This window comes from Mesocricetus auratus, unplaced genomic scaffold (assembly GCF_017639785.1).
Source record: "Mesocricetus auratus isolate SY011 unplaced genomic scaffold, BCM_Maur_2.0 Super-Scaffold_15014, whole genome shotgun sequence".
In the NCBI taxonomy this organism is placed as follows: Eukaryota; Metazoa; Chordata; class Mammalia; order Rodentia; family Cricetidae; genus Mesocricetus; species Mesocricetus auratus.
Window position 1 is genome coordinate 79210968 of NW_024429186.1, and position 25712 is coordinate 79236679.

General features: G+C 45.6%; 1 protein-coding gene across 1 annotated transcript in view; it reads left to right on the forward strand.

The window, feature by feature from the left end:
- Window positions 1-271: 271 nt before the first annotated feature.
- Window positions 272-25712, forward strand: part of Tspan13 (tetraspanin 13) — a 29005-nt gene continuing 3564 nt past the window's right edge. Inside the window, exons 1-5 of the mRNA XM_040743238.1 lie at window positions 272-505; window positions 20675-20842; window positions 21734-21814; window positions 22367-22480; window positions 23698-23811. Of these exons, the coding sequence (XP_040599172.1) occupies window positions 443-505; window positions 20675-20842; window positions 21734-21814; window positions 22367-22480; window positions 23698-23811 (540 nt within the window). The 5' untranslated portion in view covers window positions 272-442. The remainder of the gene's footprint in view (window positions 506-20674; window positions 20843-21733; window positions 21815-22366; window positions 22481-23697; window positions 23812-25712) is intronic.

The following is a 25712-nucleotide window of genomic DNA, read 5'->3' on the forward strand; positions in this document are numbered from 1 at the left end:
TCTTTGCCAGCGTGGAGCCCCGCCCTCTGCTGCTCACCTGCTCCCGGGCAAAAGACACAGAGGCCACTGTCACGAGCCCGAGGCCCGGTGCCCTCCCGCCGGTCTAGACGCCCTCCCCGCTCTGCAGAGCTGCCCCGCCCCTCCCGGATCCGGGTCGGCCGAGCGCATTGATTTGCATATTCCTACCTTTGTTCCCCGGCCATGGCCAATCAGAGTGCGGGGCGAGGCGGGGCGGCGGGGCGGGGCGTGCGCTCGGCTGAGCCGCTGCCGCCGCAGGTTGCAGAGCGGGTGGGAGCCGCTGCGGGCGCGGCACTGCAACCCCGAACCCCAACCCCGAGCCCAGCCCCCGCCACAGGCCCAGGAGGCTAGGATCCAGCGGCTCCCCGCCCGGCCCCGCCGAGGACGCCTGGATTCGCAGGCGCCCGCCAGCCCACGCGCCACGATGGTGTGCGGGGGCTTCTCGTGCTCCAAGAACTGCCTGTGCGCGCTCAACCTGCTCTACACCGTAAGTCGCCGGCGCCCGGTGGCACCTGCGCGGGCCCCCAGCCTCCTCCCAGCCCGGCTGGCCGCCTGAGCACCACCCCGCGCCCCTTGCAGCCTTCCCTTGCCCCAGCCGCGCCCGCGGCCCCCGCCCTGGACCCCAATCCTTGTCGCAGTCTCCGCCCCGTCCTTCATTGTGGCGCTCGCCCCTGGCCCGGCGCTCTGCAGCCCTTCGCCTTGCCGTTCCCTTGGTACTCGCCCGTCCCTCCCCGCCCTCGCATCCCTCCCCAGGATCCCATCCCGGTCCCTCCAGCCGCACGCTCCCATCTGGAGCGCGATCGGAGGCTGGAGAGCAGCCCGGGCTGGGAGGGCGGTTTTGCGGGAGAGCGTGGCCTGGTGTGGACCAGGCGGCCTGTGGATGGCGCGCTTCTGGCTCCCGTCTGAGCGTTGTCGTTTGAATGGAGGCCTCCGAGCGAGGTCACAGGATATCCGTGGCTTCCGAAGTTTGTGTTTCGGGCTTACATAAAGTCTCTTTGTTGATGCTCCTGCCAGTGAGGCTCCCAACTGGATGGCTTTTCCATGCCTTCTTCCTCCTTCCCCTTCATCAACATCCAAACTCCATTTAGTGTGTAACCCTCCCTCCACCCAGGTCGCTTGCCTGTTTCTTCTCCCTGCTTATCGGCGCATGCCTCCCAGTTTTAACGTTGAGAGCCCGTTTTCATTTCTGAGGCATAATCCTGGCTGAACGGGAGGGAGGCAGGGTGACGTTTATTGAAAACCTACATTCCTTTTCATGCACACTTGTCATTCTGGTTTTCTGCGGCAAGCGGAGTTGTCTATATGTTATAACGGTAAAGATTTTAAAAAAAGGTTTTTTATTACGTTTTCATACTGGTCGTTGGTGGGTCTGGAGTGGAACCGAGCTGTGGAATCTAGGTCTTTCCATAAGCTGTCTTCTCTGCGAGGACGAAACTTCCTCTCGGCCCTCTCACTCCATCTATAAATACACCTGGTGCTCGCAGCACCCACCCTGAAAACAAACCCGGCTCCCCTGCGTTAGCAGAGCCCGGCCATCTGGGCCAGCTTAGGTTACACCCATGGGCAAGCGAGACTGGCTGCTTGGGGTTAAGAGCAGAGGCAACCGGTCATTTTACCTTTGTGTGTGTGTGTGTGTGTGTGTGTGTGTGTGTGTGTGTGTGTGTGTGCGTGCCTGAACAAGATGGTAAGGCTTTGAAGGCAAGCCAGAAATAGGCATCGATGGCCTAAGCGTTTCTGGTTTGTTCTTAGGAATCTAGACGACGTGTTCGCAAATGGTAGACTTGGAAGAAAGAACACAGGGTGATGTAGCACCTTGTAATTGGAGATGCGTGCCATGTTTTCACATCGAACACGCTGACCGTGTTGCCTATTAGTCCCCATCTGTCCTCCGCTCTTTTCTCTTACTGGCGTGAATGGTTTGCCTGAAACGTCACATTCTGTTTTGTGCCTTGAGCCCCTCCCCCTCCAGTGATTCGGTCATCTGTTTACCTGATTCTCCATCTTGCTGTGCCTGCCCCCACGCAGTGCAATGGCTGCTGCCGAGCTTCGCTGGCTGTCTGCAAACAGCAGTGTGCAATACACACATTTTTAAAAACAGGAAGGTTCTTTTCAAACCAAGTACCATTGCTTTCAAGATACATTTTCCCCCCCTGGCTGTATTTACAACATGTCATGAACGCCAGGAAAAAGAAAAGTTGACTCTAGCGGGATATGTTAAGATTATTTAATATATGTCCTCAACTTGACCCGAAAAGTGATTTCTAACAGGTGCACAGTAAAACTTAATTTGAAATTCATGGGACTATGAGTATGGTTAGTTTTTAAAAATCCTAGACCTGTTTTGAACAAAGGGACAGTTCTTGAAATACGTTATTTTCTGCCTGCCTTCTAAACGTTGAAAATAGGTTATAATATTGTAAATGTAACAGTTTACGTGGGAGGTAAAGTTGGGCGAGATTTTAAAAGGTAGAAAGATCTTCTGCAGCTATCAATTAAGTTCTGTGTCTTCACTGTCTCTCCCTCCACATTTTAAGATTTTTTTTTTTTAAATGTGGTTGCTGGCCCTAGGAGGTAATTTTTAGGGCAGGAATCAAAAGATCCTTTGTGGGTTTTACTCGGGCCCTGCTAACTGCCGCTAAGATCCGCTCAGTGCTGCAGGGTTAAATATGAGGTCATTCCTCCGAGTGTCAGAGCCACGGCTGCTTGTGGTAGAAATGCCCATGCCTGTGTCCGACGTCAGCACTGTTGTTCTGAAGCGTTTCCTGAGGAACTTGGGACTCTATCAGCAGAGCCTCGGGCATCCTCAAGTGATCTGACCAGCCAGAGCCTTGGCAGTTTGACCAGCCTAGAAACGGAAAGCAGGTCCCTAAAGCAAGTCCCAGGGAACGTCCCCTAACACACCCCAGGAGTTCAGTGGCCCTATGGAGGTTAATGGCGGGTTTTGTTCTTTTCTGAACTAGGGGGGCTTCCCCAGGACGGGAATAACCTTGGGTTCATGCAGGGTATGTAAGCAGCCTCTAAGAGCAGATGGGAAGGGGAAGTCCACGCGGTGTCGTAAGGGACAGGATCACTTGCTTCAGGACTTCCTGTATTTAGAGATGACGAGTTTCTCTAGTCAACAGTGTTGCTTGTGCCCCCCCCCCCGTGCCCCCCTGTGTGCTGACGTTAGCCTGGAAATGCAGGAGCAAACCAAACAGGGCTCTGAAGTAGGCATGTTTTGATGACGTCTGTGTTTCCTTTACTGCATATGATCTTGAGGACTGTAAACCACCAACTATCTTGCACGGCACCGAAACCCCAGGGAAATTAATGCAGAAGCCCTCAATGAATACTTATTTGACCTGTAGGAACAAAGGCTCTAGTTGGGGATATCAGACTGTGTATAAGAGCTTAGACACCTTAAAATTTAGGACTGAGTGAAATCTTCCCGGGCTTAGGAATAAAGAGGGGGTGTTTGAATTGAGGAAATGAAAGAGTAAATTTGGGGAATCGGTTACTTCGTTTCTTTATTTTGAGACAGGGTACTGCCCAGTCTGTTCTTGAACTATGTAGCCCAGGCTGCCCTCAAACTTGGAATCTTCCTGCCTCAGCTTCTTTTCCCTTTCAAATTAATTAGCCATTTATTACATAGTTCATCAAATACATTAGTTCCTACCAAAGCAGAATTCCGAAAGTTCAAGGGTAGCAGGGTAAGGTTTGCTTTCAGTTATGAAACAGAATGGTTATTTTTTATCTCACATTCAAATAACTGTCTCCAGGTTTCATAGCGAGAGCTAGGAAAGGTTTCAGATACTAACTGTGATGCCAGCCATTCATCCCACGTCCCACGGAAAATGAAATTCCCGAGCCCTCTATATCTAAAGTTCCTGATGCCTCGTTTTGGCAAGTGGCCTCCCTGGAGCCTCTAATGCCTCTTGTAGTCAAAGCCGCCGACTCAGCATCTTACATGCCTTGGTAGAGATCTACCACCGTGCTCTGTAACAGCCTTTTACATTTGTGTGTTTACTTATTTATGTTTGTGTGTAGGAGTATTTATGTGCATATATGTCCGTGCACCCTGTATGTGCTTAGTGCCGGAAGAGGCATGGGCTCCCTGGAACTGCAGTTACAGATGGTCGGGAGCCACCCCGGTGGGTGCTGGGGACTGAGCCGGGGTCCTCGGCAAGAGCAGCAAATGCCTTCAGCGGCTGTCACCTCCCCAGCCCTGCATTTGTTTTCACCGAAAGCATCTTGATAAATGTTGGGAACATTTAAAAGGCCATACATTGCTGTTTGTAGGAGATTGTAAGACATACGAAGCAAATGTATTAAAATACATAACCTTTTGAAATCTGTATTTTTTTTTTTCTGGTACTGGCAACTAATCCCAGGCCGTTTATCCATGTTGAGATGTGCGACAACCAGAGTTTGATCCCCCGAACCCCACCTGGTGGAAGGAGAGAAGTGGCTTCTGCGAGTTGGCTATCAACTTTGCACGCCTGTTGTGACCCGTGTCCCTCCCCCACACACAGGTGCATGGTTAATACAAGGAAAAGAAAATTGCGCTGCCAACTTCTGGGTGTTGGTACATGGCAATGGGCACTTGGGAGGCTGAGGCGCAAGGATGACCACGAGTATGGGGACAACTAGCTGTATAGGGAGGCTGTATCTTATCCTCCAGTTCCAGACACAAGAGAATTGCAAGGCCAGTTTTATACACATAGGAATGGCATAATATGGTTAAAAATCATTTTGTGATTTAGACTGTGGGCATGGTATGCTATGTAATATAAATGGATTTTAACTTCAGAAAATAACAGAGTTAAAATCAGAAAGAAATTTCGTGAGTTATGGGTGTGTGTGTGTGTGTGTGTGTGTGTTAATGGGAGAGTCTTGACTGTTGAGCTCTGGTTGCCTTGAACTTGCTGTCTTTTTCCTGCCTCAGTCTCCTGTAGGATTGCAGGTGTCCCTTAGCCATGCCCAGCTGAATTCTTTCACTTTCTTCTTCCTTTGGTAAGTAGCCCACTTTACAGTTTTCCCTTCTACACCTTTGCTTGTTTTGAGAAGCGTTCCTCTGAAACATCAAAAATTATGCTGATTTCTAGGTTTCTGTTTTAACACGTCTAACAGGAGTGCTGGCTCAGGAGGAGCCTGGACCCCTCGTGGTGGAAGGAGAGAACCCATTCCTACATGTTATCCTCTGACCTCCGCATGGCGTGTGTGTACATGCCCGCCCCAAACAATGAGTAAATGAATACATACATGTAATTTAAAAATAAAAGAGATATATTTTATAATAGAATGAAAAAAAGTTGGTAAACTGGTAGGAGACAAATGCCACTGTATTTATTGAGGAAGTCAGTTCTCCCAGCTCTACCTGTAAACCACACAGCATGGTTTTTGTCTTTTGTTGTTTTGTCTACAGTCTCTCCATTTGCAAATTGATGATAATTTCATTCTTCTCTCATGGAATTGTGGTTAAGATACAATAACTTAGTATGTTTTAAAAACACTTATATGCATTATAGAAATAGAATTAAATCCTTACAGCTTCAAGTATGAAGGGGCAATTATTCAAATCTTTTGAACCTATAACTTTTGAACTTATAAACGCGTGTGTTATAATGAAGGATTTTTCAAGCCATTGGGATTTTGAAACATATAGGCTGCTAGAAACATGCTCCAGGAAAGCAAGAGTTCATATCCACAAATAAGAACAATGGTCTTTTGCTTGTGAGACAGTAACGACTGGGATTTGTTGACTGTAAGCATAGAATTACAATTTTTACATTATTTTCTATTTTTGATTATGTGTGTGTATATATGCAAGGCAAATGTTCTACAAACTGAGCTATATCTCCAGTTCCTGGATTTTATATTTACCTATCATATATTTATTTAAGTATATTTTAATATAAATTGCATTTAAAATATTTTATGTTTAGTACAGTTTTTAAACCTAGTCTAGTCATTAGAATTCTGGCAAACACATTAGTACCCCAGTTAAGAAGGGTCTCTGTTGAAATTGCTTTCCAATGGCTGTATTTAGCAATTTTCAAAATTCTGATCAATTTTAAAACCATTCAAGTTTATTTATTTTGCTTTGCTCTATTTGTTTGTTTATTTTTGAGACAAGGTCTCATCATACAATCTTGGCTGGCCTAGAACTCGCTCTGTAGACCAGGCTGGCTTCTAACTCACTGAGATCCGCCTGCCTGAACTCCTCAGTGCTGGGACTAAGGGTGTGCGGCACTGTACCAGCCTTATTTGCGTTTTTGAATCAGGGTCTTGCTCTGTAGCATGAGCTGTTCAAATTTAATTTCTTCTTCTGCTATGCATGTGCTGGTTTGCAGGCATGCATCACCACACCTTGGCTCTTCAAATGACTTTGATATTTTGATGTGGGTTTAGATGGGCGTAGTAATATCCCTATTATTTAAGCCCCTAAAGGTCCACCTGGTCCTTGACACTCCCCACTGAAAAGAAGTTCACAATTCAGAATGAAGCGAAGTTACCTTCTCCCCGGTAGAGTCTGCAACTAAGTTTAATTTGTTCTGCTGTATTCCTTTACTTTTTTTTCCCCCTCACACACATCTGTTCTTGAGGAGGTTTGTTTGTTTATTTATTTATTTGGTTTTTATTTTAGGCTTACACACAGGATCTGGAAATATAGGACATTGATCCTGAGATCACAAGGACAGTGGACTTCTTGTTTGTGAAGTTTTTGAGAAAGGGGAGTGCAATTCTTTTGTAGTATTCTGGCTAGTGATGTCAAAATTCCTGGCTGTCAGCCAGCAAGAAACAGCAGTCAGAACCAGAAGATAGAGAGAAAGGGCTTATCTTTTTTCATGGCCTTCACTTCAGAACAAGTAGTGTCTTCAGAGTAAAGCAAGTTACAGATGTGCACACAGAAGCATCGAGGGTCTCCTCAGAGGGAAACAGGTTACAGGTGTTCCCACAGAAGTGCTGTTGGTAATCACAAAGTTATTGCTATAACAGAGGCTTGGCATAGAATGTTATAAGCCAAAGTGAAAAGACATAAATTCTGGTCCTGTTTTGAGGGTGGGGCTGAGACAATTTCTCTTGGATTGAAAATAAGGTTTTAGAGACAGGGACAAAAGATAGATGCCTCATGGGCGTGGCCTAGTCGGTCCCCTGGTAAGATGGAATAGGATTAGCAGGACCAGGGAAGGTCCAGCATTAGATGTGATGTCAGGGATTCTCAGACAGTTGTTTACCAGCATTTGCGACTCACCTCACTGGACTTCAGGGGAGAGGGGTCCCAGGAGATGCCTTTGAAGGTACCGTGAGCATAAGAATGGCGTTAGCAGGGCTGTGATGGTATGAAATCATAAGTCAGGGAAGGCAGCTGGAGAAGGGTAGTGGTCCTTTTACACAAGCAATGATATGATGAGGTCTAGGTGACAAGGTGAATTCTGCAAACGGAATAGCTGTAGTGGAGGAGAACGAGATAGAGTTGGCTGTTGGAGAAGCTGAGTGCAGCAGCTGCAGGAGACGGGCTTGAACCCGTGTGTCAACTTAGGCAAACCTAGCTGTCATTTCGTGCTCTCACTACCACTCCTGAATTAGTTGGTGCTGGGGATTGGGCCCCGGACTTCCTGTGACTGAACCTTTGTGCTTGCTATACAGCTACTCTACCAACTGAGATCCATCCCCAGGCACTAATTATTGAACATGAAGAAGTCATGGAAAAGAGCTGTTCTCCATGAGGGATCAGGAAGACTGAGTCGGGGAAAGAATAGAGGAGAGCAAGAGAAAAGATACATTAATAGAGGGAGCCATTATAGGTTTAAAGAGAGATCTGGCACTAAGGAAATATCCAGAGATCTACAAGGATGACACCAATTGGCAATCTAAGCAATAGTGGAGAGGCTACCTCAAATGCCCTTCCCCAATTATGAGATTGATGACTACCTTATATGCCATCCTAGAGCCTTCATCCAGTGGCTGATGGAAGCAGAAGTAGACACCCACAGCTAAACACTGAGCTGAACTCCTGGAATTCAGTTGTAGAGAGGGAGGAGGAATGAGCAAAGGGGTCAAGATCATGCTGGAGACCCCCACAGAAACAGCTGACCTGAACAAGTGGGAGCACACAGACCCCAGTCGTAAAACCGGGGAACCAGTTTTGTACTGAACCAAGCCCTCTGAATGTGAGTGCCAGTTAGGAGGCCTGGGAAATCTATGGGACCTCTGACAGTGGAACCAGTATTTATCCCTAGTTCACAAATAGACTTTGGGAACCCATTCCCCATGGAGGGATACTCTCTCAGCTTAGATACGTGGGGGAGGGCCAAGGCCCTGTCCCAAATGATATGACAGACTTTGATGATCCCCCATGGAAGGCCTCACTCTCCTTGGAGGAGTGGGATGGGGGCTTTGTGGGGGGCATGGAAGGATGGGAGGGAGAGGGAACTGGGATTGGTATGCAAAATAAGATTGTTTCTAGTTTAAACAAAGATTTCAAAGGAGACAAAAGAAAAGAGCTGTTTTCCACCCTCCCCTTTGTTGGGAGATCTTCTCTGTCTCCTTTCAGTGCTACTGGACAGGTTTCTCTCTACCCAGTTGGGTCCCTGCAGCTACTATAAAATAACCACCATGAGACTTAATGTCTATAATTGTTTGGCCATTGGCTTAGACTTCTTACTGGCTAGCTTTCTCTTAATTATTAATCCATAATTGTTGATCTGTGTATTTCCACGTGCTCTTTGTTTGCCAGAGAATGCCCAGGTGTCCTACCTTCTCAATAGCTACTTGGCTGAATACTGCCTGTCCATTGGTTGAAACAGCTTTGTTTGTCAACCAATAAGGGAAACATATATTCACAGCATACAGAAGGACATCCCCCATCATCTCCTCTTTTCTGTCTAAATGAAAAGGTTTTAACTTTAACTTAGTAAAATTATATATAACAAAACAATTATCAAGAAAGATTATGGTTACAATATTTATTAGTCCATTAACATTTGGCAAAATTTAAAGAAAATATTCTATAATCTGTTCTATGTAAAGTTTTATATGTAGCTTATCTTTGACCATAACTAAGGAAAACCATAACCACAACTACCTGTCTTCAACTCCAGCAGAGACCCATTGCCTCAAGTCTGTTGGCGGAACAAGATGCCACCACACCCCTTCTTTCTCTTCACAATAACAGCAAGTAAGGGCCATGTCCCCACCACATTCTTTGCTGAGTACACAGTGCAGCCCTACACTGTGTGAGCACTCAGAGCAGATGTCAGCAAGGGGCTGTTTTGCCAATAACCCCCCCCTTGTGTTTTTGTAACCATGGCAAAGAAAAAGGGGTGGAATCTCATTGGCAGCCATGGGTACCATTCAAAGTAATCGACCCTGGAAAATGGTTCAGTCAGGATGCCTTACTTTTAGTTCTCGTTTATATAGTTTCATCACAGGAGTTAGTGCTTTGTGTTCTGTGCCTTGTAAGCAAAAGCCAGTGGGAATGTGGAGAACCCTACAGATATGGGCAAGAGCTCTCCAGCTTTGTGTCAGTTGAAGAAATACTATGGAGAAAGAACTGGCGTTTTGGCTTCATGCTAAGGGCCTGGCTATTCAGCAATATCTGGATTATTCGTGGGCTTTCAGGTCTTCAGCCGGATGTTCTATGTTACAAATGCATCTGTTTGCTTGATCTTTGAAATCACAAGTTCATGGCAAAATTCTTGAAGGACTTAGGGGAAAGGTGGCTTGAGGCCTGCGTTTATGTATAAATCAAGGTCTGTATGGCATCGGCAGTGTGCAGTCCTGCACTCTGACTCACAACAATGTTCAAAGTTTTCTTGCCTGCTACTTCATCAGAACTATTGCTCTTTCTTCGTTTTGAGACAAAGTGTAGCTCTGGCTGGCCTGAACTTGATATGTAGAACAAGTTGGATTAAAGGCCATACAGATCTGCCTGCTGTTGCCCCCTGAGTGCTGGGATTCAAGACGTGTGCCACACCAAGCCAGATCAGCTCCCTCCCTTCTTCCCTCTCTCCCTCCCTCCCTCCCTCCATCACTCCCTCCCTCCCTCCCTCCCTCCCTCCCTCCTTCCCTCCCTCTCTCCCTTCTTTCCATTTATTTCATTTTGTGTGTGTATGTCTACCTTATGTGTGTAGGAGTCTGTGGAGACCCGAATAGGGTCTAGGATCCCATAGAACTAGAGTTCCAGATGGTGTGAACCAGCATGTGGGTAAACCCAGATCCTCTGGAAGAACAGCAACTGCTCTTAAGCAGTGAGCCATGTCTCCAGCTCTACTATTTAAATTCCCAATCATTTATTGTTATTATTATTATTAAATTATTTATTTTATGTGTCTTGTGTTTTGCCTGCATGTATGTCTGTGTACATGTGCATGCCTAGTATCTGAGGAGGAGGGCAGAACAGGGCGGCATCAGATTCCTTGCAACTGGAACTACAGATGGTTCTGACCCTTCAAGTGGGGGTACTGGAAACCAAATCTGCATCCTCTGCAAGAGCATCCGAGTGTCTTCAGCCCTTCAGCCATCTCTCCAGCCCCTTGTTTGTTTGCTCTGAGACGGGGCTTTGATATGATATGACTTGGAATTCAATAGGTAGACCAGGCTGTCATCAAGTATATGGTGCTTATCTTGCCTCTGTCTGGGATTACAGGTATGTATGTATCGCCATGCCTGGCCATCAGAATGCTCCCTTTCCTTTTAGAGCTAATGAGACATTTGGAATAATTTAACTGAAACATCTCATCTATTTCTGGTGATCAAAAGAAGTAGCTGGCTTAGAAATACTCCTGTCTCCATCTTGCTCCTGAATAGGGTGGATATTTGATGAATCGATGTAATTTTATGTATTGCATGTACAAAGAAAAGTCTGGTACAAGGATGGACTGAGTTTCTTTCCCTTAAGTAGTGTACAGGCTGAAGAAAAAGCATTCCCCATGCTCTGAGGAGGAGGAGTGAGAATCCTTCACCCAGCAGTTTGCACTGATCACCTCTTCTGCTCTAGGCAGTTAACCAAGTGCTGGGAATACGAAATCAACATAGCATTGACTGCAGGCACCTCCTTCAATGATGTCAGAGCTGGCTGGGGCTGCAGGGTGGTAGTTAATGTCTTACCTCCAGAGATAGGCAGTCCTTTCACATCGTGGGGTTCTGAGAGCATAGGAGTACAGACAGTAATATTAAAACAAGATAGGCAGGATGCTAGCCGAGAATGACCTAATCTTCCTGGCTTCGAAGAACAATTAAACATCAATTAGTGTCTGGGGTAGTTTGAATGAGAATGGCCCCCCTAGACTCCTGTTTGAATTCTTGGTGTCCCCAGTTGGTGGAACTGCTTGGGAAGGATTGGGAGGTATGGCCTTGTTGGAGGAAGAGTGTCACTGGGGTTTGAGCATTGAGGGTCCACAAAAGCCCTGGCTGTTCTCAGTTCTCTCGCTGTCTCTGTCTCTCTGTCTCTCAGTCTCTCTCCCCACACAGACCTGCTAATAAGGATGTAAGCTCTCCGCCGCTGCTCCCGTGCCTGCCTGCCTGCCTGCTGTCATGCTCCCTACCGTGATGCTCATGGACTAACACTCTGACACTGTAAACCCTCCATAGACTCTTTTTTTCTTTAAGTCGCCTTGTCACAGTGTCTCGTTATAGCAATAGAAAGTAACTACGACAGTGTCTTGGTCCATTTTATATTGCTGTAGTAGAATATGACAGACCGGGTAATTAATAAGGCAAATCCTACTCCTCACAGTTTCTATAGGGTAAGAAGTCCAAGATCACATACTTACACTTCCCCATCGCTATGTAGATGAAGGTCTCCCTTGGCACCAGAGCAGAGGGGCAGCTCAGGGCCCTTCCTGACTACATAAAGCTTCTAACCCCTCGTTGAGGCCCTGCCCTCAGGACCATTTCTGACCTGGGTCGCCTTCCAAAACCCCCTTCTCTTTCTAAGATCGGGCACGTTGGTGCTGTCCCTTAGCCTGTGAACTGGGCATGTGTCCCTATGGCACACTGGCGGCATCTGGGTGTCCTCCTGGGCATTTGGCTAGGGGAAGGGATGCTGGATTTAGACACTTTCATAGTCTTGCTGTTGTATGACTTTTCCATCACAGCCCTTTTAACTCCCCTTTAAAGCGCTTGCTATAGATCAAATTTTCTTTGTTTTAAAGAGAAAACAGGAAAGGTTGGTGCTTCCTGCTCATAAAAACAACACCGTCAAGGAGTTAACAGCCATGATCTGTTTTTATCAGCGTTCCGTCTCCCAGAGGAAGGAAACTATTTGTCATGGCTCTAAATTTACTTTCCGTTGCAACTGTTTTCATAAGAAAACTGTTATTATTCCTGAACAAAAGAGTCCTTGCAGTTGCTTTGTCTCCCAAGGTGTAGTGACAGGCTTAGATTTTTTAATTATGCAGCTACAGTTAATTTCATCTGAAACCGTAATTTTTAGATTACTAACTTGGACTTGTAATCTCATTCTCCTTAAAATTGTAAACCAACGGTAACATTTAATTATTACTTCTGAGAAATAAGTCATTACATTATTATGTGGAAAGGCCCCTTTTAATAAAAATTAGAAGTACATTGAATCTCTTTCGGTGTTAATTGTGACTATTTGGTGAGTTTCAGTTATACTATGTTACAAACACAAATCACCCACTTTCATTTGTTTGGGGATTTTATTACTATTTTTAAAGATTTATTTTTATTTTTAATTATATGTGTGTGTAGGTGTCTGGCTGTGGATTTGTTCACATTCACGTAGAGCCCATGGAGCTAGAAGAAGACATAGGATCCTCTGGGGTAATCCTGGGCTGCCTAGTGGTGCTGGAAACCGTGTGGGCCTCTGAAGAGCAGAGCTTTGACTCTTAACTGCTGAGCGGATCATCCCTCCAGCTTCTTCCCCTTTAAGAGTCATTTATTTTTATTTCATATGTAGGAGTGTATTCACCTGTTGAGTCCCCTGGAACTGAAGTTACAGGTGGTTGTGAGCTGTCACGTGGGAACCAACGCTGGGTCCTCCTACAAGAGCAACAAATGCTCTCTCTCAACTGCTTAGCCATCTTCCCAACCTCTGTTTGGGTTTTAGTCAGGGAAGTTAATTCGTTCACGCAAGTTCGTGGTCATGTGATCTCCCTGGTTGCAGTAACAGATGCAGAATTGGTTTTGCATTAGAGGGTTGACTCTACATTCTTTTTTTACTTTCAGGAAGGCCCCTTACAAGTGGTGATTTGTGTTTGTGTGTTTGTGCTTGTGTGCACGTGAGGGGACAGGGTGGTTCACATTTCAGACTGTTGGGTATGATGGCCTTGGAGGACTTGGTTTGCTTATCTTTGTGCTGACTCTAACTCAGGCCCTTGAGTGTGCTAGGTAAGCACCGCCCACTACTGAGATGTCACCTCGGCCCCAGAGATGCCTTTGGCCCTCTGCGCATGGAGGGTCAGTAAGTTGTTGCCAGTGGCCTGCCTTTGGGTGTACATCTCTTTTGTTTGCAGGTTGTCCTTTCTCCTGAGTGGGAGCGAAGTGTAAGGAGGAGTGTGGATGCCCTCGATGACTCATAGATAAGGATCCACGACTGTTGGACGAGGCTGGATGGTCTGATTTATAGGGGATGGCAAGGCGGAAGGTTTCCAGTTGGTGCACATAGAAGAAAGTGCTAGTAATGTCCCATAGTTTATCAACTCATAGTTTATCTATGTATATCATCTCATGTACATAGAAAATAACATGACAGGGTCCTGTGAACTTAGCAGCTGAATTTTACAGATGCCCAGTGTTCTGCCATGACATTTTCTCTAAGAAGTAAATGTTAGTGGAACCAGCAGCCACTCTGCACCCCTTTGGCCCCATAGGAAGACAGTGTAGGTGGTCACTGTCTTCAAATCCACACCTGTCATGTGCATGTCCATTCATGATGATTAAGACAACTCGAGCCACAGGAAATTGTGTTGCTAGTTTGTGTTTGGAAATTGACATATTGTATCAAGACTTGTATAATGCTTAATCTTTTGTTTTTGAAGTCTATTGAATAGTTTCATATCACTTGTATTCTGTTATGTGATTACACTGTGTTGATGGATGCCCAGTCATAGGTGTGGGGGTGAATCCATTGACTTCCTGGTCCACACAAGGGTGTGGCAGTGTCCTGGTGTGTGTAGGTGCTTGAAGGAGCCTTGGGGACTCACCTGAAAACAGAATTGCTAGGCTAGTGAGTACTTGGGACTCCTGCCAAATTCTTACTCTGTAAAGTGTCCAAGGCTTTACCCTTTTGCCTGGAGGTGAATTTCAGATCCCCTTGACCATGTCACTGGATTTTTGTGACTTTAGTGTGCATGAGATTGTGTTTGGTCTAATATTTAGGATTTTGCTTGTTGATTGGTCTTTGGGCTTTTTTTTCTGATTGCTTCTTATTTTTAATTCCTCTGAACCACTTTTGAGCCGGTGCTCATAACTGCCGAGCTGTCTTTCTAGTCCTGCTTTTAGTTTTTATATTTTTATTCTGTGGTGGTAACCACTTGTTTCTACAAATTTTAATACTGTGTGGACGCTTGGATTTCCTCTCTACATGGTCATTAATTACTCATAACGATGGTGCTGCCCCTCATCTTTGCTTTTTATCCCTCTTAGGAGAAATTTGTGTCCTGAAATTTGAAGGGAGTTTCATGTTTTGTCACTGAGTATGAATTTTTGCTCTGGGTTTTGTTGGGTGTTCCTTATCAGGGAAGTTTTGTGGCATTTACCCTTTCTCTTAATTTGAAAAAGTTTATCTGTTTTTGGCACAATCTCTTGGAGCACAGGCTGGACCCAGACTCTTCTCTGAGACTGCCCATCAGCCCCTGATCCTTCTGCCCTGTTTTTGCCATCCTGGGATTGTAAGTGAGCCCCGCTGCACCCTGGGATTGTAAGTGAGTACCACTACACCCACACTCTCACCTTAGCCTGGTTCTCCTTCTGATCTCTATTTTAAATTTATCTTTTGAAATTATATATATTGTGTAGAGGTGTTTGTGTCACTGTGCATGTGTGAGGAGGTCAGAGGGCAACATTCAGGACCCACTTCTCTCCTTCCTCTGTGTGGGTCCCAGGGAACTGAGCTCAGGTTGTCAACTTGGCAGAAAGTGTCTTTGGTCACTGCCGCCCTGTTGCTTCTCTTTATTTGATTTGATGTATTTGGCTCATTTCCAAGTCTACACCTATAAAATATGACTCCCCACTTTCTTTTTATTTTTTTAAATCCCCTTAGATAATTATTTTTTATTTTTGGCTGTCCTGGAACTCATTGCACAGACCAGGCTGTCTTGAATGCGCAGAGCAATGCCTTCCTGAGTGCTGGGACTAAAGGCGTTGCACCACCACGCCCAGCCTGGTTAGTTTAAATATGCCATTTTTAGTTTCAGCGGTGTTTACATCAGGCTCTTGGGAGCTCTTATCGTTGTCTTTCTCATAGATTTTTTTTTCCTTAGGTGTTTGGGAATTTTGATTGCTAACAAGACTTGTCTTTTTAAAATCTGGAGCTGTTTGGGAGTTGGGGTTTGCGTACATCTCTGAGTCATTAGTTTGCTTCTGTCCAGTCTTCCTCAGCCTCTGTCATTCTATCTGGTGACGAGCTGCCATCTGAAATGTGGCGTGCAGATAGATCCCTGCATGTGTGGGTAAAGTGGATTTTACGCCTAGGAGACTGAGTGTTTCGTTTCCTGAGTTTTGAGGACACTTGGGGATCTTTGCAGTCTCCCACAGAGTTTTACCTGGAGTTCCCAGCTTTCTGGGTCCACTTCCTGGTTCTGCTTGGCCAGAACCCAGAGTCTCCTTTAGACTCCGCTGCCAGCAGGGATGGGACAGCGAAGGCTTTCAGTTCTCCTCGCTTTGGGGGACTACGGGGTTTCCTGTAGTTTCCGTGTATGTGTTAAATCCTTTTTCATTGGTTTGAAATATATTTTAGCAGGGCAGATTGTTGTTTTATTTTAACTCATTAGTCAGTGAATTTGCATGATTGTGGATGACTGTGGCAAGTGCCATTGTGCTCAGGGGACTGGGTGGGGGTGTCGTCTAGGGATCCAACTCAGGCTTGGGCAGCAAGGGTATTGAACTACTAAGCAATCTCCCCACACCCACCCTCCCCTCTAAAAATGTTTTAAATTTTTTATTTATTTATGTTACATGTGTTTTACTGGCTTGTATGTACCACATATACATGCTATGTGTCCCTAGAAGTCACAAAAGGGCTCTGGGTCTCCTGGAACTAGAGTTGCAGGTTGTGATCAGCAATGTGGGAGCCAAGAATCGAACCCGGTCCTCTGGAAAGCAGCAAGTGCTCTCAACGGCTGAGCCGTCTCGCCATTTCCATCCTTTCTTTTTTTTTTATTTTTTATTTTTCAGAGGCAGGGTCTTACAATGGAGGTCTGGCTGTTAGCTTGGTACTTGTTAGGTAGTCCGGTTGGTCTTGAACTTTTAGAAACCCTCCTGCCTTAGCCTCCCAAGTGCTGGGATTGCAAGTGTGGCCATCATGCCCGGCTGGAAGATTCCTAATAGTTTAGAACTGCCCATGGTAAGGCAAGTAATACCTGTTCTCAAAGGCCCTGCATAACCTTGGGTTCTGATGTTGTAATGTGCTTTCCAGTCTGTTTCCATTGTTTAGACCAGGCAAACTTTCAAAAGCCCCATAGATTTCCTGCTGGTAAAAAAATCACTCCAAGTGTAGTGGCCAAAAGCAACGGGGTGTACTCTCCACACCCGACAGCAGGAGCCGCCGCAGATCTCGGATCGTCTCCTAGAGTACGGTCCTTGCATTCCTTGGCATGGAGCTCTTCCTCTGCCTCCAACACTCACAGCATGCCACCCTGAGCCTCTCAGACGACACCCTGTTTCCCTCAGCCGAGTCCTTCTCTGACTCACACCCCCCTCCTGCCTCTTGCAAGGACTCTGGAACTATGTAAGTCTTATTCAGGTAATCCAGAGTACCGTATTTTGAAATTATCAGTTGCACACCTTCTAAGTCCTTTTGGCCAATCTTTAGTGTCACATTGTGGACACGGGCCTTTGGAGCTAGGCATCATTGTGTACTCCTGTAGTCACAGAGGATTGCTTGAGTCTGGGAGGGACGGGAGAGCCAGCTGGGAGAGCCTCATAAAGGGGAGTGCACATTAATGTACTTCCTTCTGTTTGCATTCATGGCTACCCTAATGCAGATGCATGGTGTTTTTATTTGTGAGTTCATTACAATCAGATGATATTTATTTAATTTAACAATGTGTGCACGTGCATGTGTGTGTGTGTGTGTGTGTGTGTGTGTGTATACATGTGTGTACAATTTAGAGGACAGTTTCCAGCACTGTAGGAGTTCTCTCTTTCCACTGTGTGAGTCCCAGCGATTGAGCTCTGGTTGTCCTGCTTGGCAGCAGTCACCCTTGCTTGCTGAGTCATCATATTTTTAAATAGTCTGAAAAAAAATCAAAGGAAGAAAAATACTTCATGATACATGGAAATTCATGAACATAGACTCCACAGTTGGAAATGAAGGTGTTGGTGGTCATGGTGGCACATGCGTGTCATCTCAGTACTCGGGAAGCCAAGGCAAGACCATCCTGATTTCGAGGCTAGCCTGAGCTACCGGACCTTATCTCCACCATTCTAAATCCTCCCAACAAAAATGAAGCAAAAATGTAACTAAACCAACAGCAGCAAAACTCCCAAACAAAGCAAAAACTCAAAACTTCCGCCAAATAAAACTAAAAGATGGGGTGGTGTCAGCAAAGCCGGCGTATCCCGTCTGTACTGTGTGTCTCCACGCTGTGTACAGTCTCGGGACTGTAGGGCCGTCGTCTGCACAACCAGGGGAAAAAGTTCCCAACTCTGTTCCGTCATAGGGCCCGCCTGTAAGTCTTTCACTTACTTTTTAGTTTAGTAGTTAAGGATATTAACTTTTAACACTCTCAATTATTAGAAACTCCGTTAGCGTAGTAACATTTGGCATGGTTTCCGAAGGGCTCTGTAAAGCTGTGTCTGCACGCGTGTGTACCGCCCGGTGTGCTGTGGGAGCCGAGGACGGCTTTTGGGGGTTGCTGCTAGCCTCCCACCTTGCTGAGGGTGTGTCTCCTGTTCCCGTTGCTGCACGGTGTGTTCCGCGCCACACGTGGCCCGAGGGCTTGCAGCTGGCTCTCGCGTCTCCTGCCCGAGGAGTGTTGAGAGAAGAGCCGATGCCACCACATCTGACGTTTTACTGGGTTCCGAGAGCAGACTTGCGTGTCGGGCTTCGGCGGCAAGTGCTTCTCGCTGCAGAACCACAGTCCTCTGGCCCAGAAGGGTTCTTTACGTTGAATGACGTTTCATGAGCTCATCCAAATGAGGGAGCGAGCCTCCCACCCAGAGCTTGGTGTCAGCAGAGGGGGTGAGGAATCTGTGTTACCATGGACATAGGCTGTGGGGTCCAGCTGTTGGTCAAACGCTAGTCTAGATACTGCTGTGAGGGTATTGTAACTGAAGGGGGAAAAAGGGTATTGTAACGATGACCAGCCAGCACTTACCATCAGTTGATTAAGCGAATCACAGTGTGGGTGGGAAGCCGTCACATCCTCTGAAGTTTCCCAAGGAAAAGGGTGTTCTGCTCTGTTTCCCTCCTGCTGGGCCCTACGGATTTCTGCCTGATCCGTCACAGTTGTGTGGGACAGATCTTTCAAACCTCTTTTTTCTTGAGAAGTAGATACAGACGCACGTATTTCTGTTGGGTATGTTTCTGGAGGCCCCTAGCTACCCTGACGTGTGTGTGTGTGTGTGTGTGTGTGTGTGTGTGGACTGCCACCTGTGGCCCACACAACTCAGCAGTGATGCTAACCCAGGAAGAGGAGGCCCTTCCTCACCCCGCCCTTCCTCACCCCTGCCTCAGAACATCTGCTTTTGCTGACTGTGAAAGGAAGTGTACCGCATTTGGATGTGACAAAGTCAGAAATGAGATCGCTTGTGAAGGGGCCGAGGTCTTTTTCTCTGTTCGCTGTTGTTTGAAACTGTGAGGTGGCTGAGGGGGTGATGTCACAGAAGTGACAAGGAGCTGCCAGGAAGGGAAATGGAACTTGGGAAGCATCTTCATTGTTCTCTGTGTGCTGGCCACAGGGGTGGAGGCCACCAGGTCCCCGTCCCCAAAAACTGGTTCTGTGGTTCTACAAGCTGATTTCTTTTGTTCTTGTGTTTTGGCTCTTTGACCAAGATTCCAAAAAGAAAATGTTTTGGATAAAAATACAAATAGAATATTTAAATACACTAGTTAGCAGTTCTGTTTGTATTTCTACATACGTAAATATTTTTTAAATCAGTGCATTTAGAGCATGTTTAGTGTTGTTTAGCACAAACAATGATACATATTAGCAGAAAAACATCAAATGGTAGTTACTAAACAGATTTCCCAGGCCTTCCAATAATATGATGCTAGAAAAATCTAGTTTTGAATTTTGATTTCTCCAAACCCTACAGTACTCCAGGAGACGACCCTGCTCTACAGCCCCCCCCACTCCTTCCCTGAAACCTGACTAAGCTAGATATGTCTTCTGTGAGTTAATTATAAGCCCTTTGTGGTTTACTATTTATTTGTTTTTTTTTTAATTTTAAGTCATTGTGGCTTTGAGTTTTATAATTCCTAAGGTGTGCGAGCTTTTCTGGTAGTGCTTGACAAACCTGTAAATAAAATGACTGAAATGTGACGTTGTTTCTTCTTGCTCAGATGCCATTTCATTTTAAATGGCTAAGCTCTCCTGTCCTGTTTTCATCTGGATGTCTGTCATGGTCTCTTATCCCTCTGTATTTTAACATATTTGATGTCAATACAATTAGCACCAACAGTGGTTCTGAAAACAATTTTCGAGTGTTCTCCAGAGCTCAGGCCTGTAAGTTCTAGGGGTACCTGGCGGTAAGAACATAGGAGTAGTTCCTTGCGAATTGCTTCTTGTTTCTGCAGAGGCGGATAGGGGACAGATTGTAATGCAAGAACAGAAACAATAGCTTCAGATTTGAGGAACAGCTTGACAGGGGAGGGTGGATTGGCTGAGCCTTTTGGGGAGTGGGAGGCCACAGGGGGCTGCAGGCCAACTGAGTTGTGTAGGAAAAGATACATAATTTTCATGTGAACAGACCAGAATTGTGGACTGCGGTGCGTTGCTGCCTGGTTTTACATGTGCTGGTCCTGCGCTAGTTAATACAGTTGCTAGAGTGTGAGCCTTGTAATCCAGATGACCTCTGAGACTCCATGGTTGCTTTCTGGATTATGTTAGTCTCTTTTAAAAGGCATACTCCAGGGTTACGTTAAATTAAAAAAAACAATAGCATCCATGGAAGCTTGTGCGTTTCAGTCCACTATCTGTATCTGTGGGTTTCACATTCATGGGTTCAGCCACCTGGATCAAAAATTGCTTCGTGAGCACAGATTCCTTTCTTGTCGCTAATCCCCTGAGAATGTGGGTGACATTGCATAGCCTTGACACTGCATTAGCTGGTCTGAGTCATCCAGAGGTGGTTTGATGATTAGAGGAGCATGTCAGAAGTTACACACATGACAACTTTTTATATGCAACTTGAATTTGGTGTATGTGGCAGGTTCTGGAACCAACACCCTGGAGATCCTGCGGTTCTCCTGCCATCGTATGAACCATGTAAACACCTGACACTGCTGCCCCTGTATAATTGAACCGCTCCCGTCTCTCCACAGCTCGTCAGTCTGCTGCTCATTGGGATTGCTGCTTGGGGTATCGGCTTTGGACTGATCTCCAGTCTCCGGGTGGTGGGTGTGGTCATCGCTGTGGGCATCTTCCTGTTCCTGATTGCGTTGGTGGGACTGATTGGCGCAGTGAAACATCATCAGGTGTTGCTATTTTTTGTATCCTTTTTAAAAAAAAATCAGGATTGCTACTTCAATCAGGCACAGTTCTCACTCCTTGTCAATTATGTTTCAATGGTTGCTGCTAACTTAATATTATCACGAGGGAATTCATTGCCAGGAAGCAGCCCTTAGAAAGACAATGTAGGGATGAATAACTGTAAGGAAAAAGCCTTAGGTTTAGTTATCCCCAACCCTTCCTCATCATAGTGTTCTACAGGTTGGGCATAATTCTGATTTTCTTTTGCAAACTCAGAGTTAAAATGAACTCATTTTGTTACTTCCTAACACATTAATCTTTGGTTGAGAATTAAGCAGTGTATTCTTTATGTTTAGTTTTGAGAGAGTTTATACATTTGTCTAGATCTGTTTTTTGTTTTACAGGTTTCGGAATTTGTATTTCATTTTGGATGTGAGTTTTTCAAAATCTGATTCTCTCTCTGTTTCTTTTTGAGACAGGGTCCCTGTAGATGAGGCTGTCCTCTCCTTAGGCCAGGGGATTACATGTCATCCACCATGCCTGCTGTATATAATTATTTATATATTTTTGGAAATGAATTTAAAGTTACAGTGTATTAGCAAAATAATACAGTGTATCACTTTGAATTTAGGTAACATTGTTCTGGTTTCTCGGTGAATGGCTTAGAGTGTACTGTCAATGCTCCTGTTTTATGCTCTTCCAGAACATTTGCAGTATTTCTAGCAGCAGGTAAAGGCAAATCTAAGGACCAGAGTTCAATCCGCAGTTCCCACATGGAGGTAGGACAGTTGACTCCTCAAGCTGTCTTCTTCATGAACAGCGTGGCGCATGCAGATATACTCATACATACAGTGAATAAATAGGTGTAATGATAAATGACAGACGAAGCAGTCCTTAACCTGTAACCTCAGTATATGATTATTCTCCTCCTTGTATTTATTGTTCAGTTCTCGGTGTCTTGTGCTTGCTTAGCTCTGAATCAGGACCAACAGGTAAGTAAGGGTTTTTTTCTTTTTGTTTTGATACAGGGTCTCACTGTGTAACCCAGACTGTCCTAGAACTATGTAGACCAGGTTGGCCTCAAATTCACAGAGATAGCCTGCCTCTGCCTCCTGAGTGCTGGTATCAAATGACTGGAGAACAAATATTTCTTCTTGCCAAGAATGCCGTTTTACCCTGCTCTTGAGTGGTTCCTGGAGATGACCTCAGGGAAGAGTGTCAGGTCTTGGTCATTTGTATCCTTAAGAAAGACTTAACAAAACTGCTGTTACAAGATGTCTTTTCTTAAAAGGCTGCTGTGTAGCTCCAAAGTGTCTGTGCCTTTGTCTTGTAGCAGCTACTCTTTTTTTTTTTTGGTTTTTTGAGACAGGGTTTCTCTGTGGCTTTGGAGGCTGTCCTGGAACTAGCTCTTATACACCAGGCTGGGCTCCAACTCACAGAGATCCTCCTGCCTCTGCCTCCCCAGTGCTGGGATTAACGGTATGCACCACCACCGCCCGGCTGGGATGATAAGTTTTAATGTATCTATGAACTGCATTTCCTAGGGTCAGCTGCTGGAGGTTGGTTGGAACAATACAGCCAGTGCTCGAAATGACCTCCAGAGGAACTTGAACTGCTGTGGCTTCCGAAGTTACAACCCAAATGACACCTGCCTGGCTGTAAGTCCAAACTATAAGAGCTTTTTTTTTTTTTCTTGATTGTGTTACATACAGTTCAATAATGATTAGCAAAGAAGAAGTAGCCTTTCTGATACTATATTTCAGGATTGTTTGGCATATGCTCCTGTTATATTTTGTATATGTACTACTGTCACAATTACCCATTCCATGTCCAGTGAGACACACTGCGCTTATTTTCTTTCCTGTAGTTCTTTCTCATTCAGCTCTTTCCTAAACCAATTGTGAGGGAGAAATGATCAGTCTTGGAGATTTCTGTCTATGTGGTTTTTCAGGGAGTTAGCAAAAGAAGGGGGTCTGTATTAAATTGGCTTTCCTAACTAGCCCAACACCTCAAGGTCAGAGACACAAAACTACCCTGCTCTCTTTCCCTTCCTCATGGCTCCAGGCTTGGTGTCCTCCTGCTCAGTGTTTGTTTGTAGACTCATTGTTCTTGTAGCCTTGCCCTGTTTCCTTGGTGGCTGTCAGCCAGTGTCTGTTGCTGTGAAGGGACACCATGACTAAGACCACTCTTATTGGAGAAGGCATTTAGTTGGAGGCTTGCTTACTTTTTCAGAGGTTAATTCCATTATCACCATGGAGGGGACAATGTGACTTACAGGCATGGTGCTGGGAAAGTAGTTGCGAGTTACATTCTGGTCTACAGGCAGGTGTGTACGTCCATAGAGAGAGATAACTGGGTTTAGCACAGGCTTTTGAAACCTCAAAACCCGCTCCCAGTGACACACTTCTTCCAACAAAGGCCACATTTCCAATCCTGGTAATCCATAACCTTTTCAAACAGTTCTACTCCCTGGTGACTAAGCCTTCAAATATATGGGCCTATGGGGGACATCCTTATGTAAACCACCACAGCCGGGTGTCTTACAATGCATGCATATCAGCATGGGAATCTCTGTTCTGGTAGGATGGAGTCTTACACAGTGTAGTCTGGACACCTGCACATCATATTTATAGTTCCTGGATGGGGATGGATACTACAGAGCATGTACAGGAAATGGCCATCTTGGAAATTTACACACAATTTAAAATCCACAATCAAATTGGATGTAGCACCCTAGACCTGAATTTTGTTTGTGTGTGTGTGTGTGTGTGTGTGTGTGTGTGCGCGGCGCGTGCGTGTGTGCAGTTTTTAATGTGACTGTTTTTTATAAATGTACTCTGAAGTAACTAATGGGCCTTTTCTCTTATTGATACAGAGCTGTAATAAAATTGGACACAAATGCTTGCCATGTGCCCCCATAATCGAAGCGTATGCTGGAGAGGTCTTGAGATTCGTTGGTGGCATTGGCCTCTTCTTCAGTTTTACAGAGGTTTGTCTTTCCCCTGGGTCACTGGGAGTTGTGTTTTGTCTGTCAAGAAGACACAGCACTGCGTGTCAGCATAACAGCTAATATTCCAGAGCTCTCTTTTCCTGAGGTCACCCTGTGATGGGAACAGCCCAGCCTGGAATAGGAGGTCTGGCAAATCTAGGATGATCTCTATGATGGGTGCCGTTCTTGATCTGTTACCCTGAGCAAATTGTACTAAGTGAAGAGGTTAGGCTGGATTGACTCGGTCTTTCTCCATCTTTCTAAACTTATATGATAAATTATAGTTTAATTTTGTCATAAGTAGACCGTTACTTGATATATGTTATACTTAATATATATTAATACTATAACACACGTAGGCATATATGCACGTAAAGATTTGTTTTTAAGAATTGCCCCTGTTGCTGGGCAGTGGAGGTGCTTGTCTTTATCCCAGTATTTGGGAGGCAGAGGCAGGCGAATCTTTGAGTTCAAAGTCAGCCTAGTCTACAGAATGAGTTCTAGGCCAGCCAGGGTACACAGAGGAACCCTGTCTCTGAAAAAAAAAAAAATGCCCCTGTAACTGAAGAAGCTGGGAGTGGGAGAAGTGAGGTGACCTTTCCCAAAGAAGAGCTCATTAATTCGTTATCCAATACCGAATGGTCAACCCTGGAAACATGCATAGAATAACATAATATGGGCCGAGAAGGTTATGTTTAGGAATATGCATATATATTTATGTTCGCAATAATAATGAGTGAAAGAAGAGGCCATTAATTTGAAGGAGAGTGGCAAGGGATATATGGGGGGATTGGATAGAAGAAAGGAAGGGAGAAATGTAGTTATAATCTCAAAAATAAAAACGACATAGAAATTGTGTTACTTTCAACCTTAAAAAAAATTTCCTCTGAAACCGAAAGGATAAAAAGTGGCAGAAAGGGTACCTTTGGCGGGCCCTGCCAAGGTGTGCCACTGAGAAATTACACCAATCAACAGAGCTAACGCAAGAGATTTATTGGGGAAGGGGAGAGCAAAAGAGTGAAAGGCCATCCCAGAGTGGGGACATGAGAGAGGCAGACAGACAGACAGACAGACAGACAGACAGACAGGCAGGCAGGCAGGCAGGCAGGCAGGCAGGCAGGCAGGCAGACAGACAGACAGGCAGGCAGACAGGCAGGCAGACAGACAGACAGGCAGGCAGGCAGACAGACAGACAGGCAGGCAGACAGACAGGCAGACAGACAGGCAGACAGACAGACAGACGGGCAGACAGACAGGCAGGCAGGCAGGCAGGCAGGCAGACAGGCAGGCAGGCAGGCAGGCAGACAGACAGGCAGGCAGACAGACAGGCAGAACAAGCGGGAGAGGAGCGAGACGGCAGCTAGAGAGGAGCTGTGATGGACAGACACGTTAGGGAGTGTATGTGTGCCCTAGCTGGCAGTGGAAATGCGCTGCGCCTGGTGGCCGCTTGCTGCAGGTGGGGATGCAGCTGCCGTTGCGAAGGCGGAGGCAGGCTGGCGAGGATGAGCGGAAGCCATCCCCCATTTCCCCGTTACTGCCTTTCTAAAACCTGTAGGCAGCTACTCTCGTGGTTTGCGTATGTTTATATTACATTAATGTACTTGCTTGCATTAGTAAACTTTCGTATGTTAGTAAGTAGAACTGGAATGCTAATTCTGTATTCTGTATTACATTCTCAATATGTGTGAACAGTTCTTGATACTTCTGAGCTGATAATATGTATCAAAAAAGTTTTGATTTTGAGGCAGAGCTCTTACTACATAGTCCCTGCTGGTCTCAGATTCTCCTTGTCTCAGCCTCCTGGGCACTGGTGCTATAGGTGAGAGCCACCACGATGGCTTTAAAATTCCCTTTTAGCAAAAAAAATTCCATGTGCAATATTTTATTTCATGGAAACAATT